This window comes from Sylvia atricapilla, chromosome 3, assembly GCF_009819655.1.
Source record: "Sylvia atricapilla isolate bSylAtr1 chromosome 3, bSylAtr1.pri, whole genome shotgun sequence".
Taxonomy (NCBI): domain Eukaryota; kingdom Metazoa; phylum Chordata; class Aves; order Passeriformes; family Sylviidae; genus Sylvia; species Sylvia atricapilla.
In genome coordinates this window covers 10856435-10884092 of record NC_089142.1, presented here as the reverse complement: position 1 = coordinate 10884092, position 27658 = coordinate 10856435, and the positions used below count along the sequence as shown (strand labels likewise).

Below are 27658 nucleotides of genomic sequence, written 5' to 3'. Positions count from 1 at the left end.
ATTTCCAAAAGCCAGTAACAATATTTCTGCAGGATCTTTCAAATTATATGCTGAAATCTCCAAATGACCCACTAAGATGACCTCATTCATCTTCAGGAAGTATTCTGTTCACATTCTTGTATTTGTACTGTTCTGAGGAACTCACTTTGCACTCAGGGCATGGCTTTCCCACAAACTTTCTGCAACTAAATGTCATTCTGTACTCCTGGTTAATTTTGGGTTTTGAAAAAGATGTGTAGCATAAATGCATATTGCTGTGCACAACATTGAAGGGTTGATGTAATATCAAGATGAAATAACAAGATATATTCTGCAGTGATTAAAACGTCTGTGATTAATGAAAGAGAAATGTGATAAAAATTTAATTTATTAACGCTATTATACACCACAACACGAAATAAAATTAATCTTCTCTGCACAGCAATAGTATCTTAAGGGAATAACAGTAAACACAATCAGAGAGAAATATATTCTCTTAGGATCCCCCCTCTCCTCAGTCTTCATAAGTGAGGACTCATACAAGACTAAAAAAATTATAACCACAACCAGAACACAGCAGCATAGTATTTGTGTTGTCTCTAAAAAAAATGTAGTTGACATCTTCTCCTTAAAATATGTAATTAATTCTAAGCTCACCCATCACAAATAAATCTCCCCTGAAGACAAAGGAGAATTTTATGCAATATTTGTGCAAGATTTTTTTCAAGGTAAAATTGATTGGCAGAAATAGTAACAAAATAGATTCTTCCCCTAATCCTGCAGTTAGTTATGATGATGGTGATGTTTGAGAGTACTTTTTCTTAGTGAAAAGTTTTTAAAAGTTTGGCAAAAATGCAGAAATTACATTGTGTCAAAATTTGTAATGAAGGAATAAACATCCCCGTTCATTCTCGACAATTTTCAAAACGACACCACTGAAACAGGCAAAATGTTTAATCGAGGGACGCTGTCGCAGCTGTGCTTTACTCTGGGAGTTGGCGTGGCTTCCCATTGCCCTCTGACTTTAACTCGGGCAGAACCGAGCCCTCAACACAAGCAGACAACTACTCTGGCGCACGGAAAACAAATTCTTTCTCTCTGCAGCGTGCGGGGGACACTCCGCATCTCGGGCTGTACCGCCAGATAACTAAGCCGCCGATGTGCCACTTCAGCAGAGCGGCGCTGGGAATCGATGGCAGATCAATCCCTGGGCGCTGACAGCGCGCACAAAAGCGGGCCGGGGAGCGCCCCGCAGCCCAGAGCGCGGGCACGGGCGGCACGGGCGCCTCTCGCTCCGCGGCGCTGCTGCAGCCCGGCCGGGAGGCGGCCGGCCCAGCCCGCTCCGCCTCGGCAGCATCGCCCCTCCGCACGGGCCGCCGCCTCCCGCGCCTTCCCCGGGCCGCGGGACAGCGGGGAAGTGCCCGGGGCTGCCTGGTACGTGGCTACGGGAGGCAGCGGCGCAGCCAGGTCCCCACGCGTGCTCCGGGCGCGGGATGCGGGTGGGTGCGGGACCCCCCGAGGGAACTGAGCGGGACCTCTCCGGGCGCGGGGCGAGCGCTCCGGGAGAGAAGAGGGAGCCTTAAGGGGCGGTGGGACCCCCTGCAGCCACGGAGCAGGATCCCCGGGGCGTGGAGCGGCACTTCTGGGGAACACCGGCCGCCCGGGCATGAGCGCACCGGGACCCCCCCGGAGGCAAGGCGACACGGCTCTGGCACGGTGCGGAACCCCCGGCAGCGCAGCGGGGCCCCCGAGGGCGCTGCGGGATGCCCAGGGCGCAGGCAGTGCCCGGCCACTGCGCGCCGGGACGGGAGCGGGACGCGGGGCCGGGGGATGCCCGGGGCCGGGGAGGGGACTCGCCTGAGCCCGCCTGCCGCCGCCTGCGTTCCCCTCCCACCGCGGGCGGCCCCGCGGAGCCGGGCGGAGCGCGGCGGGGCGGCCGGCGGCGGCTCCAGGTAGGAGCTCCGCGGGAGCGGCTGCGCGGCTCGGAGGGGACAGCGCGGAGTGCGGCGCGGTGCCGGGGCTGCGGGCTCTTCCCCTTGCGTTTTGCGGGGCAAACCCTCGGAGGAGGAGGAAGAGGGGTGCACGGGATGCCACCTGGGGCAGGGGGAGCCTCGGTGGGCTTGGCTGTCCCGGCTCGGTCCTGGCCCGAACCGTCCGGCTCGGGACGTGCAGGCGCTGTGCGCTCCCCGCGGGGAGGCGGCTCCGAGCGGGGCTCCTCCGCTCCAGCCCTCGGAGGAGCCGCGTCCTGCCGAGCCCTCCGCGGCTGCTTTGTAATGGCCTGAGCCGGAGCGGATCAATAGCGATGCCTCTGAGTCCTTTCGCATTGCAGAGCTCTGCCTTGTCTTTTAGAAACTCGTTTAGGTCAAAAAGTAAACTAGATTTAAGCAGTCGTGAATGGCTACAGTAGCCTCCGTGGCTGAGAAAATGTGTAAGAAGTTTCTTAACTGTGCGCGTCGGATTTAAAATACGACTTAACTAAGTTTGGGATGGTTAACGAGATTTTAGAACTAAGTGAATTTTGAAGGAGCTTTCTCTTTTTAGAAATGTCTTTTTAAATCTTCAACTACAGGACAGTGAAAATTCTTTCTGCTTATTTTCTGGATTTTCTTGCCTGTAAGATCGCTCTGCATCAGTACTCTTTTTCATTTGCCTAATGCAAAGCACAGCTGCTGGTTATTCTGGGAGCTGAACTCAATGTGTCTGCTGGGCAAGGTAGACCTCAAGATCTGAGCAGCGGCAGTGTATTGATTCCATTAGCGGAATTTACAGATCTACCGACAGATTCCTTTTAACACGGTCGCTTTCCCAGAATTAAAGTTCTCCTCCGAGCGCCTGTCGCTGGTCCAGGCCAATAGATGGCATAAGGCACTCAGGCTCACGTCCTGAGGGGACAGAGGGAGCAAGAGTACCTTTTGTACGGGAGCCAGGAGTTTCAGAGGGGATGTGTGAGTGATGTTCTGGGTGTCTGACGTGGGATACCTGAGGCAGATCTCATTTTCAGAGACATGCCCTGGACCACTCATTCTTACTTTCCTCAGTCACAATTGCAGCATTTCCCAAAATCTTTCTACTTTGCAAGATGTATTTAATATCCACTACTGGGGGGAAGCTGCTCATTATAGCAGTGTTGAAACCAGTAGACATTTGGGTGAATGAAAGACAACTGGCTGATAAGAAAGAAAATTTTTGTTTTCTGTATCTAAATTCCTCCTGAGATAGCACTGTGAGTAGACAAAAATTATTTTCTGTTCTAAAATTGTGCAAATAATTTAAATACAGGTAGATAGCTAAATAATGATAAAAGAACTTAACTTACAGTAGTCATACCTAGCTTTTAGAAGGGTGCTTCTTAGCTGTACACTTCAAAACAGTTATCTTTAAAAAGAGGCACAGTATCATTAGATGTTTTTTCAATTTCAGGAACTAAAGTATGGGAAAGGTCCAAAAATAATATCAGATCTAAATCACAGTTATTTACTTGTCTGTTAGATCTGCTTTGTACAGTCTGGACAGATTTAAGTAGGTCTTGCAATTAAAAAAAAGAGTACATCTCTATGCATTCGAAGCAGAGGACATTAAAGCTCTTTTTAAGAGACCTTCTTCCTTGTCTGTAAATATCTTCTATGTCTTGTTACCTGTCTCAGCAATAAGGCAACCCACAGAAGTTGTAGCATCCCTTCAACTTCCTGTTTGTGAGTGTGGGCAGAAGAAAACCAATGATCAGTTTTCAGCCGAGCTGATGGAAACTGCAGTGTGACGCCTAGCATTGTTCCTGGGACAGGTGAGGTCAGATGTTTTACTAAAATTCCTTTGTAGAAACAGAGTGGTCCTGAAAGAGAAGCAGTTCTTTGCTCACCCACTCTAAGACTTAGCAACTTTCCAAGGGTAAGATGAATAAAACCACCTTAAAGCTGAAAAGATGATAAACCAGTGTTTAGCCACCAGCATCTCCTTACTTGTGCAGTGACAGCCAGAGGCAGGATAAAATCAACTCCTAACACTCTGTGCCAAGGCCATTCAGCTTCAGTGCAAAACAAGCTTCAGCAGTGACTGAGCTGAGCTGAGCTGCAGAGGCACCTGAAAGCTGCATGGAGAGTGGAGGCAGCTGAGCTTTCCACACTCAGCACTGGTGCATCTGCCAGAGGTGTGTTTTTTGTTCTGGCTGAGCTCCTGGCCAGGCTGATGCTGGACACGTGTCCTGCCTTGGTGCTGGGGTCACTCCAGACTGCAGCCAGGGCTGCCTGCTGTTGGCATCGCTGCTCCTGCCAGCTGGGCAGGCTGAGCCCACGGGCTGTCAGCTGAAATAAATGCTGCTTAACGAGGAGGGTGTGTGAAAGGCAGGGTCTGGTGTGAATTGGGCAGAGGCAGACCCTTCCTATTGGGCAATATCGGAATTAGCAACCTGACCTTCAGCTCGGTTACTTGAAAACAGGTGGAGACCACGTTTGGTCTTGTCTCCTGGAGTCCCTGTCTTAGCCCATTTGTTTGCAGCATGTCTCCTGTCCAAAGACTCTTGATTTAAGGAACTTGTTTGCTTACTCTTGGGGCACATATACTAAAAAGATCTGCCCAAGGCTAATGACTAGAAGCAAGGCTCAAGTCTCTATGCTTGCATCATTATCTGCCTTGCAAATTTTCACTTGTGGGACATCTGCCAAGGACACATCATAAAAGAGAGATCATTAATAAATAAAATGTATTCCTCTAATCTATGGATATTTTTTATCTTGCCTTTTCCCCATCCCTTTGTTTTTATTTCTTGCTCTTCATCTATTTTTTTTATTTCTGTTAAGCCTTGCCTTTTAATTTATGGCATCATCTTATTTTCTTCCTGTGTTGCCTCTTTACTTTCTGAGGGGGAAGGCACCCCAAGAAAACCTGTCATTTGAATGGCAGAATGCTGTCATTCCCATTGCCTGGTTTTGTGTGGAGGACCAAATCCTCAGCTGACAGAAACTGTCCTTGACCTTTTCCAGATAATGGTTGTGCACCAGTTAATGCCAGGGGAGCATCTCCTTCAAGGTACTACCTCATTCTTTACCATTTTTTCTTTTTTTATACCTCATTTCCTTCTGGTCCTTTTCCTTTTCCCATATTTTACTGATGCTTCTTTCCTTAATACTGTACTTTCCATTTTATTTGAATGTGTTCTGCTCATCTTGTCTCATTCATAATGTACCTGACGTCCTAACAGCAGTGTGTTAAACTGCTGTCATCTGTCATTTGTGGATAACTGGCTCGTTTTTCTTGCAAGGGCATTCTGTGTGTGACAGTTGCTTGTAATTGTTTTCTTTTGTTTTTCATTCAGTTTTGGAGGAGATGACTTCTAGAATATTTATCTCTCTTGCAGAGGGAGATGGTGTTGACTGTGTTGGTCCCTAGTTTCTCAGGGAGCTCATTCCACAATAATTTTCAAGAGACATCTGTCTTCTGAGAAGATGAGCTTTATGATTTGTATTAGAAGGTCCCATTGTGGTCACTGATCTTGTTCTGCTTAGTTTGCTGCACATTTGGAGCCATTTGTTGTGTTACAGGTAAAGCCTGAGACCTTGATTTTTGTGCACTGTTCAGCAAGGAGCTCAGGTAAGTCTGGAGTAAACATGATGGTCTCTATGTGTTGTTAATGTTCATATAAAGCTGTAGAAGGGTTCACTCATTTTGCCCTCTCTAAATTGTTTCTGTAAGTGATGTCTGTCTGCTGGATATTCCCAATGTCACTAGTCATAGCATGAATTTCTGTTCTTTCTTTTATGCACAAACTCTCCAGCTCATCTTCTTGCCCTTCACACTACAGTGTTGTACCCATTTTGCCTCCCCATCCCTGACAGGTGAGTGGGGACTGAGGTGGGGGGTCTTGGTTTACCAGCTCTCACAGCTGCTGAGGAGTTTCTGGGAGGGGGCTCCAGGAGAAGCCACTACAGCTCAGCCCTTCAGACTGACTCCCTTGTGTTCAGAGCAGCCATGTGCCTTGGCTGCGGACAGCAGCCTGACTTTGGCTTGCGTGGTGTCTGTTGGCTTCTCCTCCAGATAGGTTTATGTCTTGAAGGTTGATCTTGGGCAGGAAGATCTGCTAGACTGTGAATCCAGAATCAATCCATGGGAGACAGTGGGAGATGGGAAGCCTAGCCCCATCCTCACCTCTGCCAGCAGCAGCCAGAGATGCAGTTGTCCCTTCTTGCCCTGTGAGGTGTTGTGCTGTGTTAGTGCTCTAAGGGTGCACCTGTGCAGCTGGAGCTGTGTATGCTGTGAGCAGGACTATATTAGGGTAAAGGCTAAGAAATTAACTTTTCTTTTTTCCCTTGTTTTGAAACTTTTTTGTCTTACCAGCCTGCCGGTAAATAACAGCAAAGGTCCCATGGACAAAATGGAGTATAGCTGGTTTAAGGAGGATAGGTTAGTTATGATCTGAGGCAGAATTTTTCTTCCACTTTTTTCTTCCTTTTTTACACTTTTGTCCTTTGTTCATCAGCTTGGACAAGCAGTTTTGATGCTAGCTGATATCTTAAAAACTGGTTAATTCTTCCAAGCATTTAGTCATTCAAGCCCAGTGCTACTCTAATGACAGGCTCAGAGCTCAGCTTGTACAGAGGATTGAGTCTTCTTTGAGTCTTCTCCTCAAAGAAATGACAGAGACTTCATGAACTTGGGAATGTTGAAGTAGAACATTCACCTGCTACATACAAAGGTGACATTGAAAAGGTCACCTCTCAAGTCTCAGATTCAGCTTCCAAAGCATGGAGCTCAAGGTATCTGCCTCACTGCAATTAATAAAGTGCTGTGAGGTTTATGGACAAAAACTATCTTGTACTTCAATCTTGTAAAACTTAGTGTTGGCAATTTTGTACCCCATTTAGAATTTTGTATTTCCCTGTTTTTTGTTCTTCAAGCCTAACACATTGACTGTTGATGTTCATGTAAGTACAGGCAGGTAACCTGTGGGAGGCAGATAAGCAGAAAAATCTTTGTTTTGCATGGAGGAGTTACAACAGCCTGGGTAGTTTAATAAAAATTGGATCATAAACTTCTAATTGCTCTGCTGTGCCACTCCCTTCTCTTCTAACTCCTCTCCTTCAGCAGACAAGAGCTGTTGCTGCTTCTAGAGGTGTTACCTGCTGTGGAGGCTTCAGCTCTAAAACCTTTTTGATACCATGGTGGTGTATGTTACAGGGAGCAAAGAGGTGTTCATTCCTGACTTTAGTGAGAGAAGAATTAACCTCATAGTTTGTGAGCTGCATTTATAAATCTACAATATTAGTTTTGTGGACAATTGTTGTCAATAAGTATGTTTAAAACAGGGGTAGTGGAAGACTGGGTGTGTTCCAAAGAAGAGTCCTTGTTCTTGAAAGCTTTATCTTATATATATGTATAAAATTCTTCAGTTATTTCAATTGGTTACTGCTCTGATTTAATTAGATTATGATTCCAAAGCCGCTTTGTCATTTTATGAACTCCATTTATTGCCTGTTGAGAGGAGAGCAAATAGAGTCATAAGTTAGGTTTTCATTTCAAGAACAGCTCACTCATTACTGCAGCACAAATGTAGATCAGTCTTCCATGGTTTAGCTGTATCTAGTGACAAGCATTGAATGATGGTTGCAGCATGACATTTTAGGTGCAGACACCTTTTCTCTTGAATAAGCTGCTGAAAATGATGCTGCCTTGTATAGTCTTCTTAAGCTAAGAAGATCTGTGTGTCTTCCTGTCCAGTGCAATGTTTGCTCTGAAAAGGGCAGCCAACATAGATCAATACTGCTCTTCTAATTCTCTTGTATTTCGAGTCCAAGATCCCCCTAATTAGGATTTTTTTTTCCTTTCAAAGTCCTGTGCCAGCGTTTAAAAGATGGGTGGAACTTGCAGCTTTGGTCTTAAAAGATGTTTATTCATTTTCTTATCTTAAAGTCCATGTGCCACCCTACACCAGGCTTAGCGTGCTGGAAAACACTGCTGCCAAGAGCATGAGACCTGGTGTTCAGGACCTTTTAAAGGTTTCTAATCCAATTAACTCTTAAAATGTATTATATTTACAGTTTTGTACCAATAATTACTACCAATTCTAGACACACAATTTTCTGCATCACCTACATTCTACCAATGTCTTTGTGCCACTGCCACAGCAGAAGATGGAGTCGAAGAAGAGGAACTTAAGACACCACCCAAAATTCTCCTTCTTGCTCTTACCTACTTCCATTCTAAAAACCCAAAACTACAAATTTTCACCTTGTGACAAACTAAACTACTATCTAATTTAAATTTCTGTTGTTTTCATTTCATCCATAAGTGTTGGCAGTTTTTCCCATGGACTGAGGTCCAAGGCAATGCTTTCCTGGGGTCCCAGCAAGGATCTCGGAGCCCCCAGGGCAATTTGAGGAGTTTTCCCTGTGCCCTGGACTCCAACGTAATTCACCCTTAAAACTGGTAAAAACTTGAGCTGGACAAGGGGGCTAGAATGAGTTGCTGGTGATATTTTAGCTCGGTGCTATTAGTCTGGAAACAGTAATGGTGTTTATGTTCTCATCATAAACTGCGCTTTTCAGGGAGTTGTGATTTTGTTTTACAGTTTGCTGTATGTTAGGCCAGGCAGAGAGAAGTTTTTCCCGCTTACTTTGATTCATTTTTATGATGACAGAAAAGAACAAAACAAAGGAAAAATTAGCTCATAGTGTGTTTGGTGCTCAAATAAGGGTTATTGTGGATTCACATTGAAACCTGTGAATCTTGAACGTGAGAGAAGCTTAATCTGCAAGCACTTGCTGCTAGGCAAAGCACTTATTCCTGGGTCTCTGGGATGCTCCATCCATTTCCTGACCATTGAGCCAATCTTTTCTGAGGTCTTCTGTAACTGCTAGAGGCAAGGGATGTGTTTCAGCCTTCTTAAGCTGTCAGTTATCCTTGGAGCTGAGCAAAAGCCCTGGTTTGAGGCAGTACTCAAGCATGGTTTTATTCATTAGCTTGTAAGAAATCCAAGGTGACTTGAAAAGACTCCTTTTGCTGATGTGTTTTCAACTCTATCTGAAAACTTGGAAACAAGTTTCTGAAAAATTTGGACTGAGTCTCAGCTGGCACTTCTAAAAACTGCTGGTCTTGAGACTTAGGTCTTGGGCAATCAGACATGTTTCTCTTAGTGATAAATATTACAGATTTCAGATGATATCAAGGCTTTATGTATTCAGATACAAAGTCTGGGGACTGTGGGAAAACTACCTCATGAGTGAAGTGAGAGGCAGAAGTTGTCATTTTTCTCTCCAGAGTTTTACTGAGCACATACTGAAGTACTTCATTCAAAAGTAGACGGAAAGAAAAATATATAATTTCAAGTATCTTCTTTTTCTTCTAGAGAGTTGTAGATTAGCACTGCCCTTAAGGCCAAGTAAGTTTTTGCTTACAGTGATGTTCAGTGGTACTTTGCTTCAAGCAGCAGCTTGTAAAGGGAAACTACTAACAACACCCAAATATGTATTGCTCTTAATTTCTTCCAGTGCACTGCCTATGCTTAATTAACTCTAGTTCTTTCTTGGAAGACATGTAGTTAAGATCTCAGATCTTCCTCTGGACCTCTTGGTGTGTGGTGCCTTCAAAATCCTTGGAGCTCATTGTGGGAGTTTATGAATTTATCTAGCTAAAGTTTAGCCCAGGCAAAATCCTAAGAAATCCCTTGTACTGTAATGTCTTCCACAAAACATCTGCTAAATTTGTTGGATTAGGATTTATACAGCCATACACCTTCGTTTTTCCCTCTCTGGACATTTGTGTGGGTCATCTTAAACATCAGAAATATATATTTGTAAAAAAAAAAGCTGGAGAAGTAAGGAGAGAAAGGGCTGGATTCTGGCTTCTGAGATTTCTTCTAATCTGGTTGGGTTTTATATCTGTTCCAAACTTTCTGTCATAAGAAGACAATAGCAAAAATGGCACCAGAGTAATTTTATAAGGTCTGGCATAGAGTTGATTAAATGGCTGTATTGTTACGGGCTGTGCAAACACACGTGCTAGCCAGAATCCAGCCCACACACATAGCACCTCCAGTACCTTACAAATCGTGCCAATGTGTGGTATTACTTTGCGTATGTAAAGCCAGGTCTGGGGATTGAAAAAAACAATGGGTAATAATACTGACAGGTGTTGAAATGAATTGCACTGGTTAGGACTGACTTATTTTGTGAAAAAAACTTACTAGCTGGCTGTTCCTTTTTGTGTGCAATGACAATGCCTCAGCATCTATGAATATTGAATTGAACAGTGGTGCAATGATGCAATTCTATAGCCTGTCAAGTACTTGCTTCACACATTTTCTGGCAAATGTCCTTCCTGCTGAATGCTTGGTGGGGACAGCCAGGCTGAAATAAACAGGGAAAACACCTTTGTTTTTTAAGGACTGATATGACAAATAATACACTGGTTGACTGATGGGATGCTGTTCAAAGGGCTGTCAGCACCCTGGAGAAACTCCATTTGGGATGAAGTAGCCCCATGCAGCAGTTGGAATGGAAGGCAGCTCTGTAGAGAGGGACGTGGGCATTGTGAGCACTGTGCCCTCACAGTGGGGCCAGCTGCATCCCGGGCTTTGTCAGCAAGGCTGTAGCCAGCAGGTCCACAGAAGGAGTCACTGAGCCCAGACTGGAACAGAAGAGTGTCTGACTAGGCTTTAGGAGAAATATTTTCCCCATAAGAGGAGTCTGACTGGACCACGTTACCAGAGAGTTTGGGAAATTTTGGAGATGTTAAAAAAATCAGCTGGCCCTGAACAGCTGGCCCTTCTTTAACTGAACCAGCTTTGGCTCTGGGTGGGACAAGATGACTTCCAAAGGATCTTTTTACCACAAATTAGTTTGTGATGATACCTGGAAAGGCAAGAGGAGTGGTGTAGCTAAGCCATGTCCAGCGCAGGAGCAGTGAGCACGTACCAAAATCTGAGTGCTCCAAGAAGTGGAGGCTTCTGGAGGCCTCAGTGTGGATAAGGCTGGCACTGTGGCTCTGAACTGTGCATCTCTTGTAGGTATTTTCTCCAGCTGCCCCCACATATCCTTCCTTAGCCTGGGCCCTCAAGTCACGCATGCTAGCACATTATAAAAGTTACTTGGATGCTTTGAAAGTGAATGTTGGATCACAGCAGGCTGCAGAACTTATATGTGAGATTTGGAGCTCTGCTTCAGAATTGTCTGGGGTCAAGAGAATTTATATTGAACAGTACTGACTCCTTTAGTGAGATTAACATGCTGCAAACACAAGTGTTTTTACAGATTTTATAGTTGAAGGTTTCACTCAGAATATTCACAATAACAATTGGTTGTGTTCTTGTTGCCTAAGAGACTCTGAATATCTTGGAGAACTTCACCATGGTAAAGAAAACCTTTGTTTATCTCTGAGATTAATAGAATTTTTTCAAAACATAAAAAAATAAATATGATGTAAATTCATCTACTCAGACTGCCAAGTAAAATTAAATATATAGCAAAGGAAGGAACTGACTTGTGGAAAATTCGTAGATAGTCTGTTTCTGCTGTCCATCCTCAATGACTGCATCCCATTCCAAATCTGCTGTCCATGTACACATCCATGGGCCTGGACTGCAGCACAGTGTGCTTAAGTAGATAGGAAAATAATTTTGAGAGAACAAGGGCATTCAAGCACTGGACCAGATTCCACAACCTCTCTGGAGAGGCTTTATCACAGGACATTAAATAAACATCTGCCAGAGTTTGTCTCGAAGTGGCTGATCCTGCCTTGAGGAGGGGGAGAAGCTGAATTATGTCCTCAAAGTCCATTCTAAGCCTGCTTTCTGTATTCAATGGTATTTTACTAATGTAAGCATGTTATTTCTAAATACATCTTAAAAACTCCAAAAAATGGGCTGAAGTACACCCAGAATTGTGGAGGGAGAATTTTTATTCAAGCAGCTTATCCCAAAGCCAGGACTTTGCAGGATAAAGCTATAATGGATTCAAAAGTTATGTGTAGCCAGATGAGTGGTTTTAGCCCTGTGCTTTGCAGCTGAATTGCCCTTTTAGCTCTACTACTCCTGTGGCTGCTGCTAGTGCAAGTACTACAGGTAGCACAGGCAGGACTGTTTTCAGGTCTCCTTACGTTTTTTCTGCTGTAATGTGTTAAAACATAATCCTGGTATTTATGTTCGTGTCTCCTCCCAGTTTGAGGAGGGAAAGTCCTACTTTATGTGGTGCATAGATTTTAGATTGTTCAGAACAACTTTTTCACCCAGTGAAACTGGCTTGTGGTTGGATTTTGTGTCCTTTAAAAACATTACCTTGCTTCCAAAAATGAAAAAAAAAATTAAAAAAGTAAAGAAATTAGGAGTGGGAAGAGAGAATCTGGGATCAGAAATGATCAGCAGCTCTGCCATCTGTGGTAGGTGTAGGAGGGCAGTTCCTCAGACTCCAAAGTGAGAAATGAGGATAATTAGTTTTACTTTGCAGTCAGAAGATGTAGGATGGACAAACAAGTATAAGATTTTGATTATCAGATCAGTCCTCTTGGCAATGAGTTAACCTTAATTTTGATACTCTGTACCCCTTCCACAAGAGATAAGAATATTCTGAATTGCACCAAGGTCAGCATTCCTTCCCTAAACATGGAAGAGTTATGACTCTATGTGGGTATTATTTTCCACTGTGCAGAGGCTTGTGAACCATTAACACTCTGCTTAAAAACTCAATAAAGTCTTCAATGGTTCATGGACCTGTGCATTAGAGAAAATAGATCATGTCTAATTGTTCATCCCTTTATGTCAGGCCTGGAGGAGTTGTGGTGGGATAGATGGGGCAGTTTCTCACCTCTGCTATCATGGCCCCTCAATACAGCCATGGACATTGAAACTGCACTGTAAATACAGGAATGCCATTTAGTTTTTCTATGCCAGATAAACATGGTGGGTTTTTTGGTTGGTTGGTTGTTTTACCTAGCTGCTATAGGGCTGAACTGTCAGAATGTATTTGACTGCTGCTTCTGGGCCCACAAGTCTTGGGGTACCAGTACCTGGAGTGGTCTGTGATAGCTTTTGAGGAGACTGTGAAAGAGGTAGTGAAATGAGGATGTGGACTTGTTTGTGGGCAGCTCATCTGCTGTGTGACTTCAGGGACACTGCTCTCTGTTTCTGGGTATCTGCATTATTTTCCTTGCTTAGGTAGGTAAACTTTCAAAACCAAACAACATCTGTAAGTGAATTAGTTTCACCAAGAATCTTCGTAGATTCTAGACTATTCAAAGATCAAGGGAGAAGGCAGAATTATTTTTAAGAAGTATATTGATATATTTTTATTCTGCATAATTTTTTTTATGTGGAAATGTCTGGTGTTGGGATCATGTATCAGATATTTTTGACAACCAGTGATACCACAAATTACCACAATAAGTGTAACAATAGGATTTTATGTTGATTGTGATCACTGGAGAAGTATTTGAATGGAAACAAAGGGGAACTCAGTGGAAAATGGGGTACAAAAATTAATTTTTTGGGGGACGGGATCCGTAGAAATTGCCCTCATTACAGAGGTAGCTAGACCTACAAGTTACAATGTCCACTTCAGATAGTACTTCATGTTTTGAAGCTGTGCTCTTGATGGGTGCTATTAATATGACCTGTCAAACAAGATTATTGCCAAAATAATCTGGAGAAAACCAACTTATTTTACCGTCAAACCACAGCAACGCTGACCTGCTTGTAACAATGCCTTTGATTGATTCTCAAATAGTTCTGTGAACTTCAGCCATTGATGATAGAACACAAGGAAGTGCTTAGTGTGGTCAGCTGTCTGTCTGAGCTGTCTGTGGAACAGGTATTGTAACTGCAGCATTCTAATTGTGCTTAAGTGGTGGAGATTTACAGGTCGGTTTTCAAGCAAGCACATTTTAATCTGTCACTTCCACTTAGTTGTGGATAATGATCTTTTAATTTATATGAACAGAATATAAATTGCAGAGCCTTTGGGAGCGTTGCAAGGTGCAAGCCTTGTTAACTCTCATAATATGTGTTATCTCCAGGGGCTTTTCAAGTCAGAGAGAGTAACTTTTTTTTTTTTTTTTCCACTTTAATCATTTTACAAGGTGACATTCTGATAACTGGCTCATAACTATTCTGATAATTGATAACTATTAGATGTTGCTACTTGTTCTTTATATGAGAAGTATATGAGAAAGCAGTTCATGTCACAGACTGCATTCCCAAAGAAGCTGCTGTGCATTTTCCCTTGCCCCTTTCTCATACCCAGCCCTTGGCATATCCTCTGTCCTCACCCGCATCTTCGTAATGGAAATGGCAGAATTTTGCTTGGGAAGGATTCATTTTACTTTGTATTAGTGCCGTGGAAGTTACACACCTTATGGCACTACTCATATAAGCTGCTTAACTAGTCATGGCAGAGATGGACCCTGCCACTGGTGATTCACCCCCAAAAGCCTGTGCCTCAGCTGGGTGGTGTGAACCACGGGCTGGAGGTACTTGTTCTTCTATTCTTGCTTATGTTCTTTTACTCTCAGTTATAAGAGCTTCCTTTCTTCCTTATCAGTCTTTTGGAGGAAGGGATTTTTTTTTAAACTCCTATATTTGAAGGTCGTTTTTTTGACAGGTACGAATATTTAAATAATTTTACATTTGAATGTCAGCAGTGCTTCTTGAACCTATTGTTGTTTCCAAATGATGATCATCTCTTTCTGATCTTCATTGTATTGTAAAGTTGCACAAACTTTTGGCACAAGCTCGGTTTCTAAAACAGCCTGATGACAGTAGAATTGTGCTGCTGGGGTGAACATAGCCAAGCAGGCTTACATGCGAGTAACATCAGAACAAAATTTGGCCTGGATAATTCAATTCAAACTTTATTTACCTGAGTTCTTCTGGGAGGTTGTACTGAATACATTTAAAAAGAAATGTGGCTGCATAATTTTATTATTTTCATGACATTTTAATACAATATTTTGGATAAAGGATGATGCTGCCAGTGGGATACAAAAATGAATTACAGCTGAGAAAATAATTTAGCTGATTAATTTATCCTCTTTGCCTCACAGAATGTCTATAACCACAGACTAGTCTCTTCAGATGGTCTTGCTATTTGTGCTAAATGACTTTTTGAAGTTAACCTCTGCCTCCATAGTCTGTGAATGACTTTACAATTAACTTAACTATGTCAAGTATTACAAAGCAAAGTTGAATGTTGCAGCTTATATCACAGTGAAAGAGGCTGTGCCAAGTAATATTACCTCATATTTTTTCCAGACTTAATTAAGTGTGCTAAAGCAGTTATTACTGCCCAGCTGACAGACAACAACTTAGGTCACGCTAACTGGATTTCAGTCCAAATCCCTAATTGTGATTGATCAAGTAAATTATATATGCATTTAAATGTTTTTCTCTGCTCAGTGAGTCAGAAAATGTAGACAGTACTTCTAGGTGGTGCATTAGACAAGTATTTGCCCTATAATGAGTGGAGAAATTCAAACACTTAAAAAATCAGTGAAATGTTGATCCTGAGCTGAAGGTTGTTATGGTTTGTTATCCACAGCATTTTAGAAGTACTTAGGTGTCAAAACCTGCACGTGTGTAGCTTGGATGATTTGTAGAAGCTCTTAACTGTCGGGAAATTAGCAGAAGTAACAGCCCAGGTGTTTGTCTGCATCATTAAGAGACAAATTCTGGTTCTTGGGCATGGCTGAGTGCCAAGGTAAGGTTCTTTAGAGGGAATTTGCTCACAGTTAAATTTCCTGAGTTTGAAACCCTAAAATGGAAATTTACCAAGATCATCAGATTCCTTAAGAAAAAATGACTTTGAGCTCTGGAAATACTTTGTTGAGTTACCAAATTTGTGTGCCATTTCAGGTTATGTCAGTGTTACATCCCTTGCGACTTCACTGTGAGCAGGACTAAGCCCTTTTATTGAGTTGAAGTTCCTTCAACTTAGAGGAAACCATGCTAAAATGTGAACTTGATCTTGAGAGGTTTATGGAGTGTAACTGTGCAGGAAGCAGGAGCTGAGGCTATGACAACATAGCTACGAAGGAAACTGGTAGAAAATCCGTAGGCATGTGCTCTCTTTGAGTATTTTAAGTAGCAGAGCACAACAGCTGTAAGCTAGTTCAACTTTCTATTGTGTCTGGATAATCACAGATTAATGCTAACAAAAGGTGAAACTGCCCAAATTTGGAGTTACCAGTAGCCAAGGTGGTACCGTGCTCCAAGATTCAACACATCAAAAAAAAAAAAAAAAAATTGAAGCTTGTGGTGTAGGACCTCGCAGAGAATGGAAACTTTGTGTAGATACTGTGCAAAGCATAACTGAGAAAGAGGAACTTTGCTAACAAATAATGTGTAGTATGGGGATCCACATGATCATTAAAAATCTTAGTGGTTTGTTCCAGAAGAGGTTGGAAACCAAAGCATTTTGGAATGTGTTACACATCTGTGGCAAAGCTGTCTCAATGGGACTGTATCTGCAAACTGTCTCTGTGACTCCCTTTTGAGAGCTTTAGGGATTTCACAGCGTGCTAAAAGCCCAGAAATTTGCAACTCCCCTTCCAAGCCAGACAATGGGCCTGTGGCCTCACCAACAATGTGTGACTGCAGAAGCACTGGCTAGAGCCCATATCCCAATTGGAGTGGGAAGAGTTAGATCCTGTAATTCTGTTTTTTATTCTAAAGTTTGTATCCTTTTCACACAGCTTTCCTTATGACTGGCTTTTATTTAGCCCTGAAGCTTAACATTTGGATCTTCTATTTGTTGGGTTTTTTTTTTTCATTATCTTGGAAAATAATATTCATTCTTCCAGTAAGCGTCTTTCTTCTGTGTCTTGTTTCATGTTCTATTCTATATGAATTCTTACCCAGTAGCTCCTTGAAACAGCTGAAGCAATTAAAGCAAACAAGTAACTAACATCTGGTATGTGTTTATTTGCTCTCTTATACTCTCTTCAGGGCAAGAATTGTGTGATTTGGAATGGTTACCAGCTTATTATGTTATCTATATTTGAAGAAGATCAAAAAGGTTAATGTTGCACCTCAAGTTGAGATTTGCAATGTTTCTGGTAGTTCGGTGTTAGGATGTTCATGACACGCTCCAGGAAAACATCATTTACACCTGAGCACGGTTTTACACTTGAGGAAAAAGGTTTCTTGTGTGAGTAAATGTCACCCTGATTTTTTCAGCCTTCTGTTGTTTACATTTCCGTACTGGAGTTCTCATGCATTGTAACATTAACAAAGTAATGTTTTGAAAATTGTTCATTCCTTTTCCTAGAGGAAAGACAAATCGATAGACATTTAGTTTGACCAGTGGGGTTGGAGAGGTAGCAGTCTCATCCTCTAATCCCTGATCAAACTCCAAAGACTATATAAGTCAAAATCCCAAATAAACTTTCCTCTTTTTCACTCTAACACTGACTGTGTGAGTGTCCTTCTTTTCGTGTCCTCTAGCAACAAGTAAAGGGTTTCCTTGAGTAGAGAGCATGTTGTGCTGAGACAGAAGTTGTCATCTGTGGTCATTGCCTTGTGGCTTGAGCCACTTGTTAAAATGACACAAATTGTTCTGATGGTAACTGGCACAACAGTGTCCTGGTCCGTGGCTCAGGAATCAAGGTCTCTGCAAGTCAAACAAGACATTCTTCAGATGGTGAAGCTCCTCTTGACATTATTATCATGAATCTTTCCTGTACATTCTTTCTGTAGTCTAAAAATCACTTAATAGTAATAATGCATTAAGCAGGTTCTGGACCATGGTCTTTCTAAGCAAGATCCACTTTGTCTCTGTATCTTGCACAAATTATGACTACAGTACCCTCAAAATAAAGCAGTAAATTATTGCTCACTGAATTTATTATACAGAGCAATTTCATGGAGGCACCATTGTGAATATCATCTGCATAATCAATATGGTTTTACATTGCTGTCTCAACAGTAAGTCAGTCTAGTGTACTAAGAATTTGCTGAGCACTAAGTTCTTGCTTTAGTTATTTCTGAGTAAAACTTGCTTTGTATTTGTCATTATTTGTCATGGTCAGAAGTGCCCCCAGACAGGAGGGTAATGGCTTTAAGCTGAAGGAGGGTAGATTTAGATTGGATATTAGGAAGGAGTTCTTTACTGTGGGCTTGGTGAGCCACTGGCACAGGTTGCCCAGAGAAGCTGTGGATGTCTCATCCCACTTCATCCATAACTGTTCAAGACTGGTTGGATGGGCCTCTGAGCAACCTGGTCTAGTGGAAGGTGTCCCTGGCCCTGTCAGAGAGGGTGGGAATGAGATGATCTTTAAGGCACCATTCTATTGTTCTGTGACTCTGTGATCTGAGGTCTTGCCTGGTTTTTATAGTGCTCACTTACACTGCCAGTGTTCTCATGTTAATGAATTGCTAGAAGTGGAGATTTTATTGACTAAAATGAATCAATAACTAGAGGTTTTTTGGGGTCTGAATATACTTTGACTTCCAGTCACCCCAGACCAGATTTATGGCTTTTTTTAAAATTTATAATGCTATAAAACAGAGCTTGGCTCTAGATCGTGAGTGAAGTGTGGTGATGTTTATCAGATGAGTCTTGCTGCCCTTCCTCTATGAGGAGAGATCAATGTCTTATTTTACGTCTTAATGATTCCTGCAAACTGAAGCCTTGGGAAATGCCTGGAGCAAATGTGTCTTACAACCACTCTATTAACTAGCAAATACCTGCCTTCAAACTAAATCTAAAGATGCAAAATCATTTCTATGTTATTGTGATTTAATCTCAGCTGGCAGCTCAGCCCCATGCTCAGCCACTCCCTGTGGGTTGGGGCAGGGAACCAGAGAGCTAAAATGAGAAAACTTGAGAGTTGAGATAAAAAGCATTTAATAGATAAAGCAAAAGTGAAGCAAAACAAGGAATTCATTCACTCCTTCCAATGGGCAGGCAGGTGTTCAGCCATCCCCAGGAAGGCAGGGCTGCATCACATTTGATGGTGACTTGGGGGGACAAACACCATCACTCTGTCACCCCCCTTTTCCCTCTTCTTCCCCCAGCTCTACATGCTGAGCATGACATCATATGGTGTCATCTCTTTGGACAGGAGGATTTTGATGCTATTTTGTCACATTTAAATGAATTGATTTTCATACTAAATTGAAATTAATTAGCTTAGTGTACATCAATTAGCATTTAAGTGTCAGTGATCAAAAACATTTGCTCTCCTCATGATCAGAAGTTACGTATAATCTGATGGCAAGTGTAAAAACTGCCAGTTTTGGCTTCACAATGACTTCTCCTTGGAAGGAAAGCATGAAAACAGTTCTGTAAAATTTAACTTACTCACTAGTAACTATAACTTCCATTTGAATTCAGTTTCAGCTGAATTTATAGTAAATATGGAAGCATTTAAACTTCCTGATATCCATCCACAGGTGTCCAGCTAGTTGTTGAGGAAAATTTGCTGTGGAAGTTCCATCTCTGAAAACTGTGTTGGCAGAAATGACACTTCAACACCAACTTCTCGGCATTGCTGTAGTGGTTGAAGCTGTGCTCTCGCAGAATAGGAATTGCTTCGGGAACTGACCAAGGTTGTAAGAGAGTTGTGACACTTGAGGTGACTAGGAAGGCAGGTAGAAAAATACCTGATGGAGTGCAGATACTGAGATATGTACTACAGCATTCTGAAGTCAGGAATTGAAAAACTTCAAATGCAGTTCTGATAAGTTTTCAAGAACACAGAACACTCTTGTGTGGATTACCCTAGAAGCAAATGAATTGAAATGTCAGCGGAAGTAATTGCAGTCCACGTTCAAGCAACTAACACTGGAATTATATTGTTTATTATAAATTACAGCATCATATAAATTAATACAACTCAGCTGAAACTGTTATTGAGAGAAACCTGCTCAAAAGTTTTATCCTCAATGTTTTGATTGATTGACAAGTTTTCTCTTTAAAGATTTTTGTGTCATTGAAGTACATGGATTTCATGACTGTTAATTTCAGTGTGATAGTAAAACAGAGACTGATTTGCAGAGGAATTTGGCAGCCTTCTTTCACCCTGGTAAAAAACGAGACCTAAACCAGAACCTACTGCTTTCAAATTTTCTGAAGTTGTGAACCAAGTAATTTAAAACTACCTGTGAAATGCTGAATAAGGGTATTTATAATGTAATTTCTATTTTTGCTTGTTTTGTTACAGCATTTCACAATAATCAGAGATGGATGAAAGAATGTGTCACAAGAGCAAAACTGAATTAAATGCTCTAACAATATCTTATGTTCTTTTCAGGTTCTATGTAATCTCATTGGGCAACAGCAGAGGAACTCATCTGTCCAAAATGGTTTATGGTGAATTTTTCCGCAGACCTGGTAAAGATGCAGAACTTATCAATTTGAATGTGGGTGGCTTTAAGCAGTCGGTGGATCAAAGCACCTTGCTCCGATTTCCCCATACCAGACTCGGAAAACTTCTCAAATGCCATTCAGAAGAGGCTATTCTAGAACTGTGTGATGATTATAGTGTGGCAGACAAGGAATATTACTTTGACAGGAACCCTTCCTTGTTCCGATATGTTCTGAATTTTTACTATACGGGCAAACTCCATGTTATGGAAGAACTTTGTGTCTTTTCCTTCTGCCAGGAAATAGAGTACTGGGGGATAAATGAACTGTTCATTGATTCCTGCTGCAGCAATCGGTACCAGGAACGGAAAGAAGAAGGTCCTGATAAAGACTGGGATCAGAAGAGCAATGACAGTATGGACTCCTCCGATGAAGAGTCATCCATATTCGATAAAGAGCTAGAAAAGTTTGATAATCTGTGTTTTGGTGAAATAAGAAAGAAGATCTGGGTCAGAATGGAAAATCCTGCATACTGCTTGTCTGCTAAGTTAATTGCCGTGTCGTCCCTGAGTGTTGTTCTGGCATCAATTGTGGCCATGTGCATTCATAGCATGCCAGAATTTCAAAGGCTGGATGCCAATGACAGGGAGATTGGAGACCCTGTGCTGGAAGCTGTGGAGATTACGTGTATCATCTGGTTTACTGCTGAGCTAGTGATCAGGCTCTTCACTGCACCAAGTCAAAAGAAGTTCTGGAAAAAACCACTGAACATCATTGATTTTGTCTCTATTATCCCATTTTATGCCACATTGGCTGTGGACACGAAGGAAGAAGAAAGTGAAGACATTGAGAACATGGGGAAAGTGGTTCAGATCCTGCGGCTGATGAGGATATTCCGCATCCTGAAACTGGCCAGGCACTCTGTAGGACTGCGCTCTTTGGGCGCCACTTTGAGACACAGCTATCAAGAAGTTGGACTCCTGCTTTTGTTTTTGTCAGTTGGGATTTCTATTTTTTCAGTGCTTGTCTATTCCGTGGAGAAAGATGATGACTCATCAGAACTGCAGAGCATCCCCATTTGCTGGTGGTGGGCAACCATCAGCATGACCACTGTTGGTTATGGGGACACTTACCCAGTCACACTTGCTGGGAAGCTGCTCGGCACCCTCTGCATTATCTGTGGGATACTGGTGGTAGCACTTCCAATCACCATTATTTTCAATAAGTTTTCTAAGTACTACCAAAAGCAAAAAGCTATTGACAGAGACCAGTGCAACAACGATCGCAAAGAGAAAAGCAATGACCTACCCTATTTTAACATTAGGGATATTTATGCAAAAAAGATGCACTCCTTCATTTCTAGCCTTTCTTCAGTAGGAATTGTAGTCAGTGACCAAGATTCAACAGATGCCTCCAGTATCCAAGATATGGAGGATGTTTATAACACAGTATCTTTAGAGAATGGTAGAGGAAAATGAGTTGAATCACATTTACTTCTCTTTATTTCTCTTCTGAATCTTGGTAAATGTGGACCGACAACCTTCAGTGAATTCATTAAGAGCAGTTGATTCTCAGGGTACTTAACTCTCAGCCATATTTGGACATTCTTTGCTCTAAGGATGCCATAAAAGCTTCATTGTTTGTATGAGGCTTTAAAATATGCCTCATATAGTGGTTTAGTTTTTACACATCCAATGTTATGCATTTTTGGGGACAAAAAGTTGGGAAAGGAGTTTTAAATGGGGGTTCTTTTGGTTTTGTGAATATTGTTGTTTGATTTGTTCATTGTATTTTCCCCTCATATCCCTGCAGCAGTCTCATATCTTACACAGACTTTGCTTTTATAATTTGCTGCTCTTCAGGTAGAGATGTATTGCAAACATGTAAGAATTATTGCACAAGTTAGTGAAGTTTTTACCTGCAAATACGTTAGATAAATGAAGGAATGGTGTACACATAAAACTGTGCTCACTAACACATTTATGTAAATTTAGAGTTGGGAACCTTTTTCCTAAGTTGGGGCAGATAATACATTGGTACGTATTGTTTTTACTCCACGGAAGCATAATATTTATTACTTTCTTTCCAAAAGCACAATACATTTTTAGTTTGTTAAAATAAATTATTCCCATTGTGCCTATATTTTTCCTAGGATCCAGCCATGGCCAAGCCCTATCAGGTCCTAAGGGTTTTAAGTCATAAGTCCCAGGATGAAATGTCTGGTGTGAGCAGGATAGGAAGTTTTTGCACTATTTAGCCACCTCTCCTGCTGTTGTCACCCTGAGCAATTCTGATGCCTGGAGGGGATCCTGCTGTGATTAAGGCCACCCCGGTGGCGTCCCCAGGGACTTTGATTTGTGGGCACTGAAGCAAACATCTGTGGTGGTCTTTAGAAGTTACTGCTGCCTACTGCCAGCCCAGCTCCTTGCTGGGGACTGCTGCCTCAGTGACAGGAGCAGTGGGAGCAGCACCTTGGCTGCTGTGCTGGCTCTCTGTCCAGGGCTGAAGTGCTGAGCAGTGGAGAGGTGAGAACATGCTCCTCTCTGCCATGTGTTGCCCATCAGAGATGATGGGTGGGCATTTCACATGGGCATCTGTGTTGGAACTATTTCAGCTCATTTTTCTAAAGCTGATCTGGTAGCGGTGGCAGCTTTCCTGGTGTGTGCTGTGTGCTGGAGCAGTGCTCATTGCTTGGCGGAGTCCTGCAGCTCTGTGCATTCTCCTCCTCTCCAGGGATTTCTCAAGCAGCCAGCTAACTGTGCTCTGTTCAAGCAGTGCTGGAGAAGCTCAAGGACCTTAGAGTGTTGAGTGGACCTTATAGTCCATAGTGTTTCTGAGCACTCATTTTCTTTCATTTGTCTAGTGACTCAGTCAGATGCTGGGCAATGGAGAATCGAAGACACTGTGATGTCAATATTTTCCTTAAAGAGAGGTTTGACTGTTTTATTTTTTAAATATTATTGGGTCAAATACATAAGGTTGTACTGAGCTTCTATTCAAGAAGATCAAACTCCATAGGAATTGACTTCAGAACTGAGTAAGGTGTCAGAAAGTGACAGTTGATTTTGGCCACTACAGAAACTTGATTTTTCATGTGTCTGCTGGATTTTCTAATCCAAAATGCATTAAGTCAGTAACTGAGGTGCACTTAAATTTACTGAGCTCTCACCTCTTTCTGAGATGGAGAAACAAAAGAGAACAGGATCAACCTATACGTTGTAAAGATGTGTCTCTCAGGACTGCTGTGAATCAATATAGGGATATGGGGCTTTAAAAAAATATTTTGAGCTTTGTACAAACCTCAAAATTTGGCTTGTTACTTGCTGACAATTTTAAGGGTATGTGATGCTTCACAGACAAAGATAATTTTTCCCATAGTTCTTGAAGGAATAGAAAAAGGCAAAGTTAGCCTAAATGTGATTTGTTCTTGCTGAACAATTAACATTAAAAAGATGCAATGATACAAAATACTAAATATGTATGTGCATATGAATCTAATAGGAAGCAGCAGAATAACAGCACAGAAGTTATCCTCTGTCCAAGGAAAATGTCTTGGTGGTCTCCATGTAAAGATAGAGTTATATATATATTACATTGCCACTGAAGATCAAAAGCAGTGAAAAATATTGTGATGCAATAAAACCTGCAAGAAATTGTGTTAAATAGTTGAAAAAGTGCTACTGAAAAATTTCATTTTGTGTATCAGGCATTACTCAAGGATCACAGAATATACAACTTCATGGATTAAATTTTACTGAGTGGTAATTTGTCATAAAATTGATAAGCTTTTGATTGAACTCATGAATCAATCTTAAGGCTGTTACACTTTTTAAGTTCTTTTAACTTTATACATTGGTACAGCTTGCAGCAAAGTGAGATATATCTTTTGGAATACATCATTTAGTGTACACAATTTTGATTCCTGTGATGAGATCTTGGCCTTTTAAAAATCAATTCTATCTTAAAAATGACTTTCTTATGTCCTTATCCCCTTGCTGGAATAAATCCAGCACTTGGTTTCACACAGGTGTGACTGTGAGGAAGGATGTGAGCTGTGCTTCATGCCAAAAGATACTCCCAAGGCACAACTGCAGTGCTGTGACATGCACTGGTGCTAGAGGGTGCCTCGAGTGCCAGAAGGAAGGAGATGAGAGCAAAGACTGACATACTGCACATTCTAGGGGGTTGTTTCTTACTGAATTTGTCTTCCTTGGTCTACAGTGGCATATTATTGATTGATAGTGATATCAATGTCAACAGAAGATATATTGGATATTGGGGTTTTTTTCCTGAACCACATTTTTTTTTGCTTTAAAAATACTTCCTAAATTCTTACCACCGAGCTTCTCTGTTTCAGACACCAAAACACAGATTACCATTTAGACACGCATCCCATTTTGTATGGGAGAGATTTGTTGTTTTTTATACAAAACAATTTACTGGCATGTTGTTGCTTTCTTTGTTTTGATGCCAGGCTCTTCCCTTTTGATATCCAGTATTTCCATGGGAGCATCCACCTTTGCCTGGTTTTCCCTAGTATATAATGGGAAGGCAGCATTGCACTGCATTGCAGCTCTCTCTGAGAGGATTCCAGCTGGCAGGGCTATCACCTCACTGCCCACAGCTCCTGCCTTGCTGGGAGCAGGCTCTGGCACTGGCACCAGTTTTTGGGATATGTTAGTAGAAGAAAAAGTCCACTGTAAAGCAATTAGAAAAGAGAAATGGGAGAAGGCAGGAAGCAATCAGTCAAAAGGGGTGGTGAAGCATGAGAGAAGAAAGGAAAAGGGGAAGGAGTTGACAGAAAGAGTCCTCACATTTTTTCACTTATTTCCTGGGTTTTTTTCCAGCAGTGCTTTTCTCCCCTTTCCTTCCGTCTTCCTTCTATCCCATCCTGCTCCTACCCTGGCCCTCCTTCCCAACCAGCCTGTAATCCAGTAGTCTGTTTATGTCCAAAAAGGAGGGTCTTTCTGAATCCAGAAAGGCATGTTCCATCCACCTGGATAGCAGCAAGCAAAGCTTAGCAGGGATGAAATTACTGAGCATAGGCAGTGCTTTTTGTAAGAGTCACAGTGTTGCTCAGATAGGGGAACATAAATATGGGGTATCTAAACATCACATTTGTGTCACGCTTGTAAACAAAATACCACTTATGGCATAGGTAGAAATTCACAGTCCACAACCTCCATGTGAAGGGAAGAGGAGGGGCAGGCACTGATCTCTTCACTGTGGTGACAGGGGCAGGACCTAAGGAAATGGCCTGAAGTGGTGTCAGGGCAGTTTTAGGTTGGATATCAGGAAAAGGTTCTTTACCCGGAGGGTGGCTGGGCACTGAACAGGCTCCCCAGGGCAGTCGTCACAGCACTAAGCCTGACAGAGCTAAAGAAGTGTTTGGACAGTGCTCTCAGGTACATGGTGTGATAACTGTGATATCACATGTGATAACATGGTGTCATAACGGGCTGCCCTGTGCAGGGCTGGGAGTTGGACTTCATTATCTTTCTGTATCTCTTCCAACTCAGCATATTCTGTGGTTCTGTGATAATGCCAGATATTACCTTTTAAAAGCAGACTTCTTGTTATTCCCATGTGAATGGGTTGCTGTCAGGGGCTGCTGAGAGTATCAGGCAGATTTGGCTGGCAAATGCAGTACGCAGGCTCGCAGCATGCCAAGGGCTCCTGACAGGCTGCTCTGTATTAATACATTTATTCATTTCCACATATTCCTAACATCTAGAGCAAGTGACAAAAAACCACTAAGCTGTGGAGAGCTTCTCTAATATTTTTTGATTAGCTGACAGTGTTTGTGAAGCTGCTAATACCTCTTCATCCAGAAGAGGACATTTCTCAAATGAAATCACAATAACCCTGAGTTGGATGTGCAGTTTGTGACTGATAGCAGTAGCTTGGTCACAGTCAGTAAATAATGCTCTCTGCTGTTGTGTGACTGCAGTGCTGTTGCCTGTATTTCTGAAATGTTTATGCTCTGTCAATCAAGAAACAGCAGATGCCATTAAAACCATCTCAGGACTTTCCAGCTGCACAAGAATTGCAGCATCTCTTCCAAGCACAGCAAAATGTCATGGCTTGCTGAGACCTACTCTTTTGATTTTGTGCGTAGTTACAGTTAATTTTTTCTGATGAGCCTATGGTCCAAGCACAGGCTGGCAGAAAAAAAGGTCACTGTGTGTCTCAAGACAAGTTGCAGGATGCTACTGACTTCAACTCATGGCAATGCCCTCCCATCTCACTGGCACAGCTCAGGTGGTGCATAGAGTGGTAATTCACTGTGGAATGGGCTGATGGCTGCTGCAGGAGTAAGGAGTAAAAGGCACAGCTCCTTGGGGATGGATATAATTTATATGTAATTTTATCCCTGCCCTCTAGACAGAGCTCATTTAGATATATAATATGATCATATAAGGTATGACACTTTTGCTGAAAAAAACCCTACATCTCATATCTTTTTAATGAGTATGTTGGAGAAAGAAGCCTTTGCTCATCTTTTTATCAGGTCAAGGGCTGTGGCTCAAGGGTTCTTTCATCCACACACCCACCAATTTTCTCCAAATCACAGTGGGAGGAAGAGACTCCGCACCATCTCCAACAGATCCATGAACTTTTAGCCAAGGATTTGTGTTCCCAGGATGAGGGCTGGTGGTGGTGGGGGAACATTAAGTGTGGGAGAACCAGTACTGTGTGGTTTGATGTGATCTCACCTGGTCTCCCCCAAAAAGCCTTGCTAGCTGTCCGTTAAGGGTCAGTAATGACCTGCAACTGGAATTTCAGCCTCCTGTAGTAATTTTAAAAAACACATTATAAAATATGAGAGGGAGCAAACTGGTGCTGGCAAAGAGGCAGGCACAATATGCTGACAGTATTTTTATAACCCAAATTTGCATTATTTCTTGGCTTGTAAGCCATATAAAATATTCTTGCTCTGTCATGCATTGTAAAATCTGCCTGTGTGCATTAATACAAATAGAATAATGGAGCCAAGTCCTGAAATTGCAGCATTAAAGAAGAAAAAAAAATCTTGGCTCGGAGAAATTGCAGAAATACTGTTTAGCTGCCACTGCTGTTTTATTGTTGCAGCTGCTTCGGTGGTGAGAAGGAGCAAAGGACCATGCACAAGCAGTGGTTCAGGCTTCCCTTTTTTCCTTTGCCCATTTAACACTGACCATACAGGCTGAGGGACCCCTGCTCAGCAGACCCTTCCTGGGACACTGTGGAGCCATTCCTCCCTAGAGAGGGATGTGGTTGTGCAGGAAAGCAATGAGATCTGCATGAAATAGGCTTTGGAGAGGTAAAATAGTATCACTAAATTTAGTGTTGGCCACCCTCCTACACCTCTTGGAGACCTGGGAGAGAAACCAGAAATGAAGAAGAAGTTGAAGGGTCGG

General features: G+C 42.3%; 1 protein-coding gene across 1 annotated transcript; it reads left to right on the top strand.

Annotated features, from left to right (window-relative positions):
* The first annotated feature begins 1872 nt into the window (after positions 1 to 1872).
* KCNS3 (potassium voltage-gated channel modifier subfamily S member 3) lies at positions 1873 to 21994 on the top strand. The gene is made up of 2 exons (XM_066314758.1): positions 1873 to 1931; positions 20206 to 21994. The coding sequence occupies exon 2, from the start codon at positions 20255 to 20257 to the stop codon at positions 21734 to 21736; it is 1482 nt and encodes a 493-aa protein (XP_066170855.1). The 5' UTR covers positions 1873 to 1931; positions 20206 to 20254; the 3' UTR covers positions 21737 to 21994.
* The last annotated feature ends 5664 nt before the right edge of the window (positions 21995 to 27658 follow it).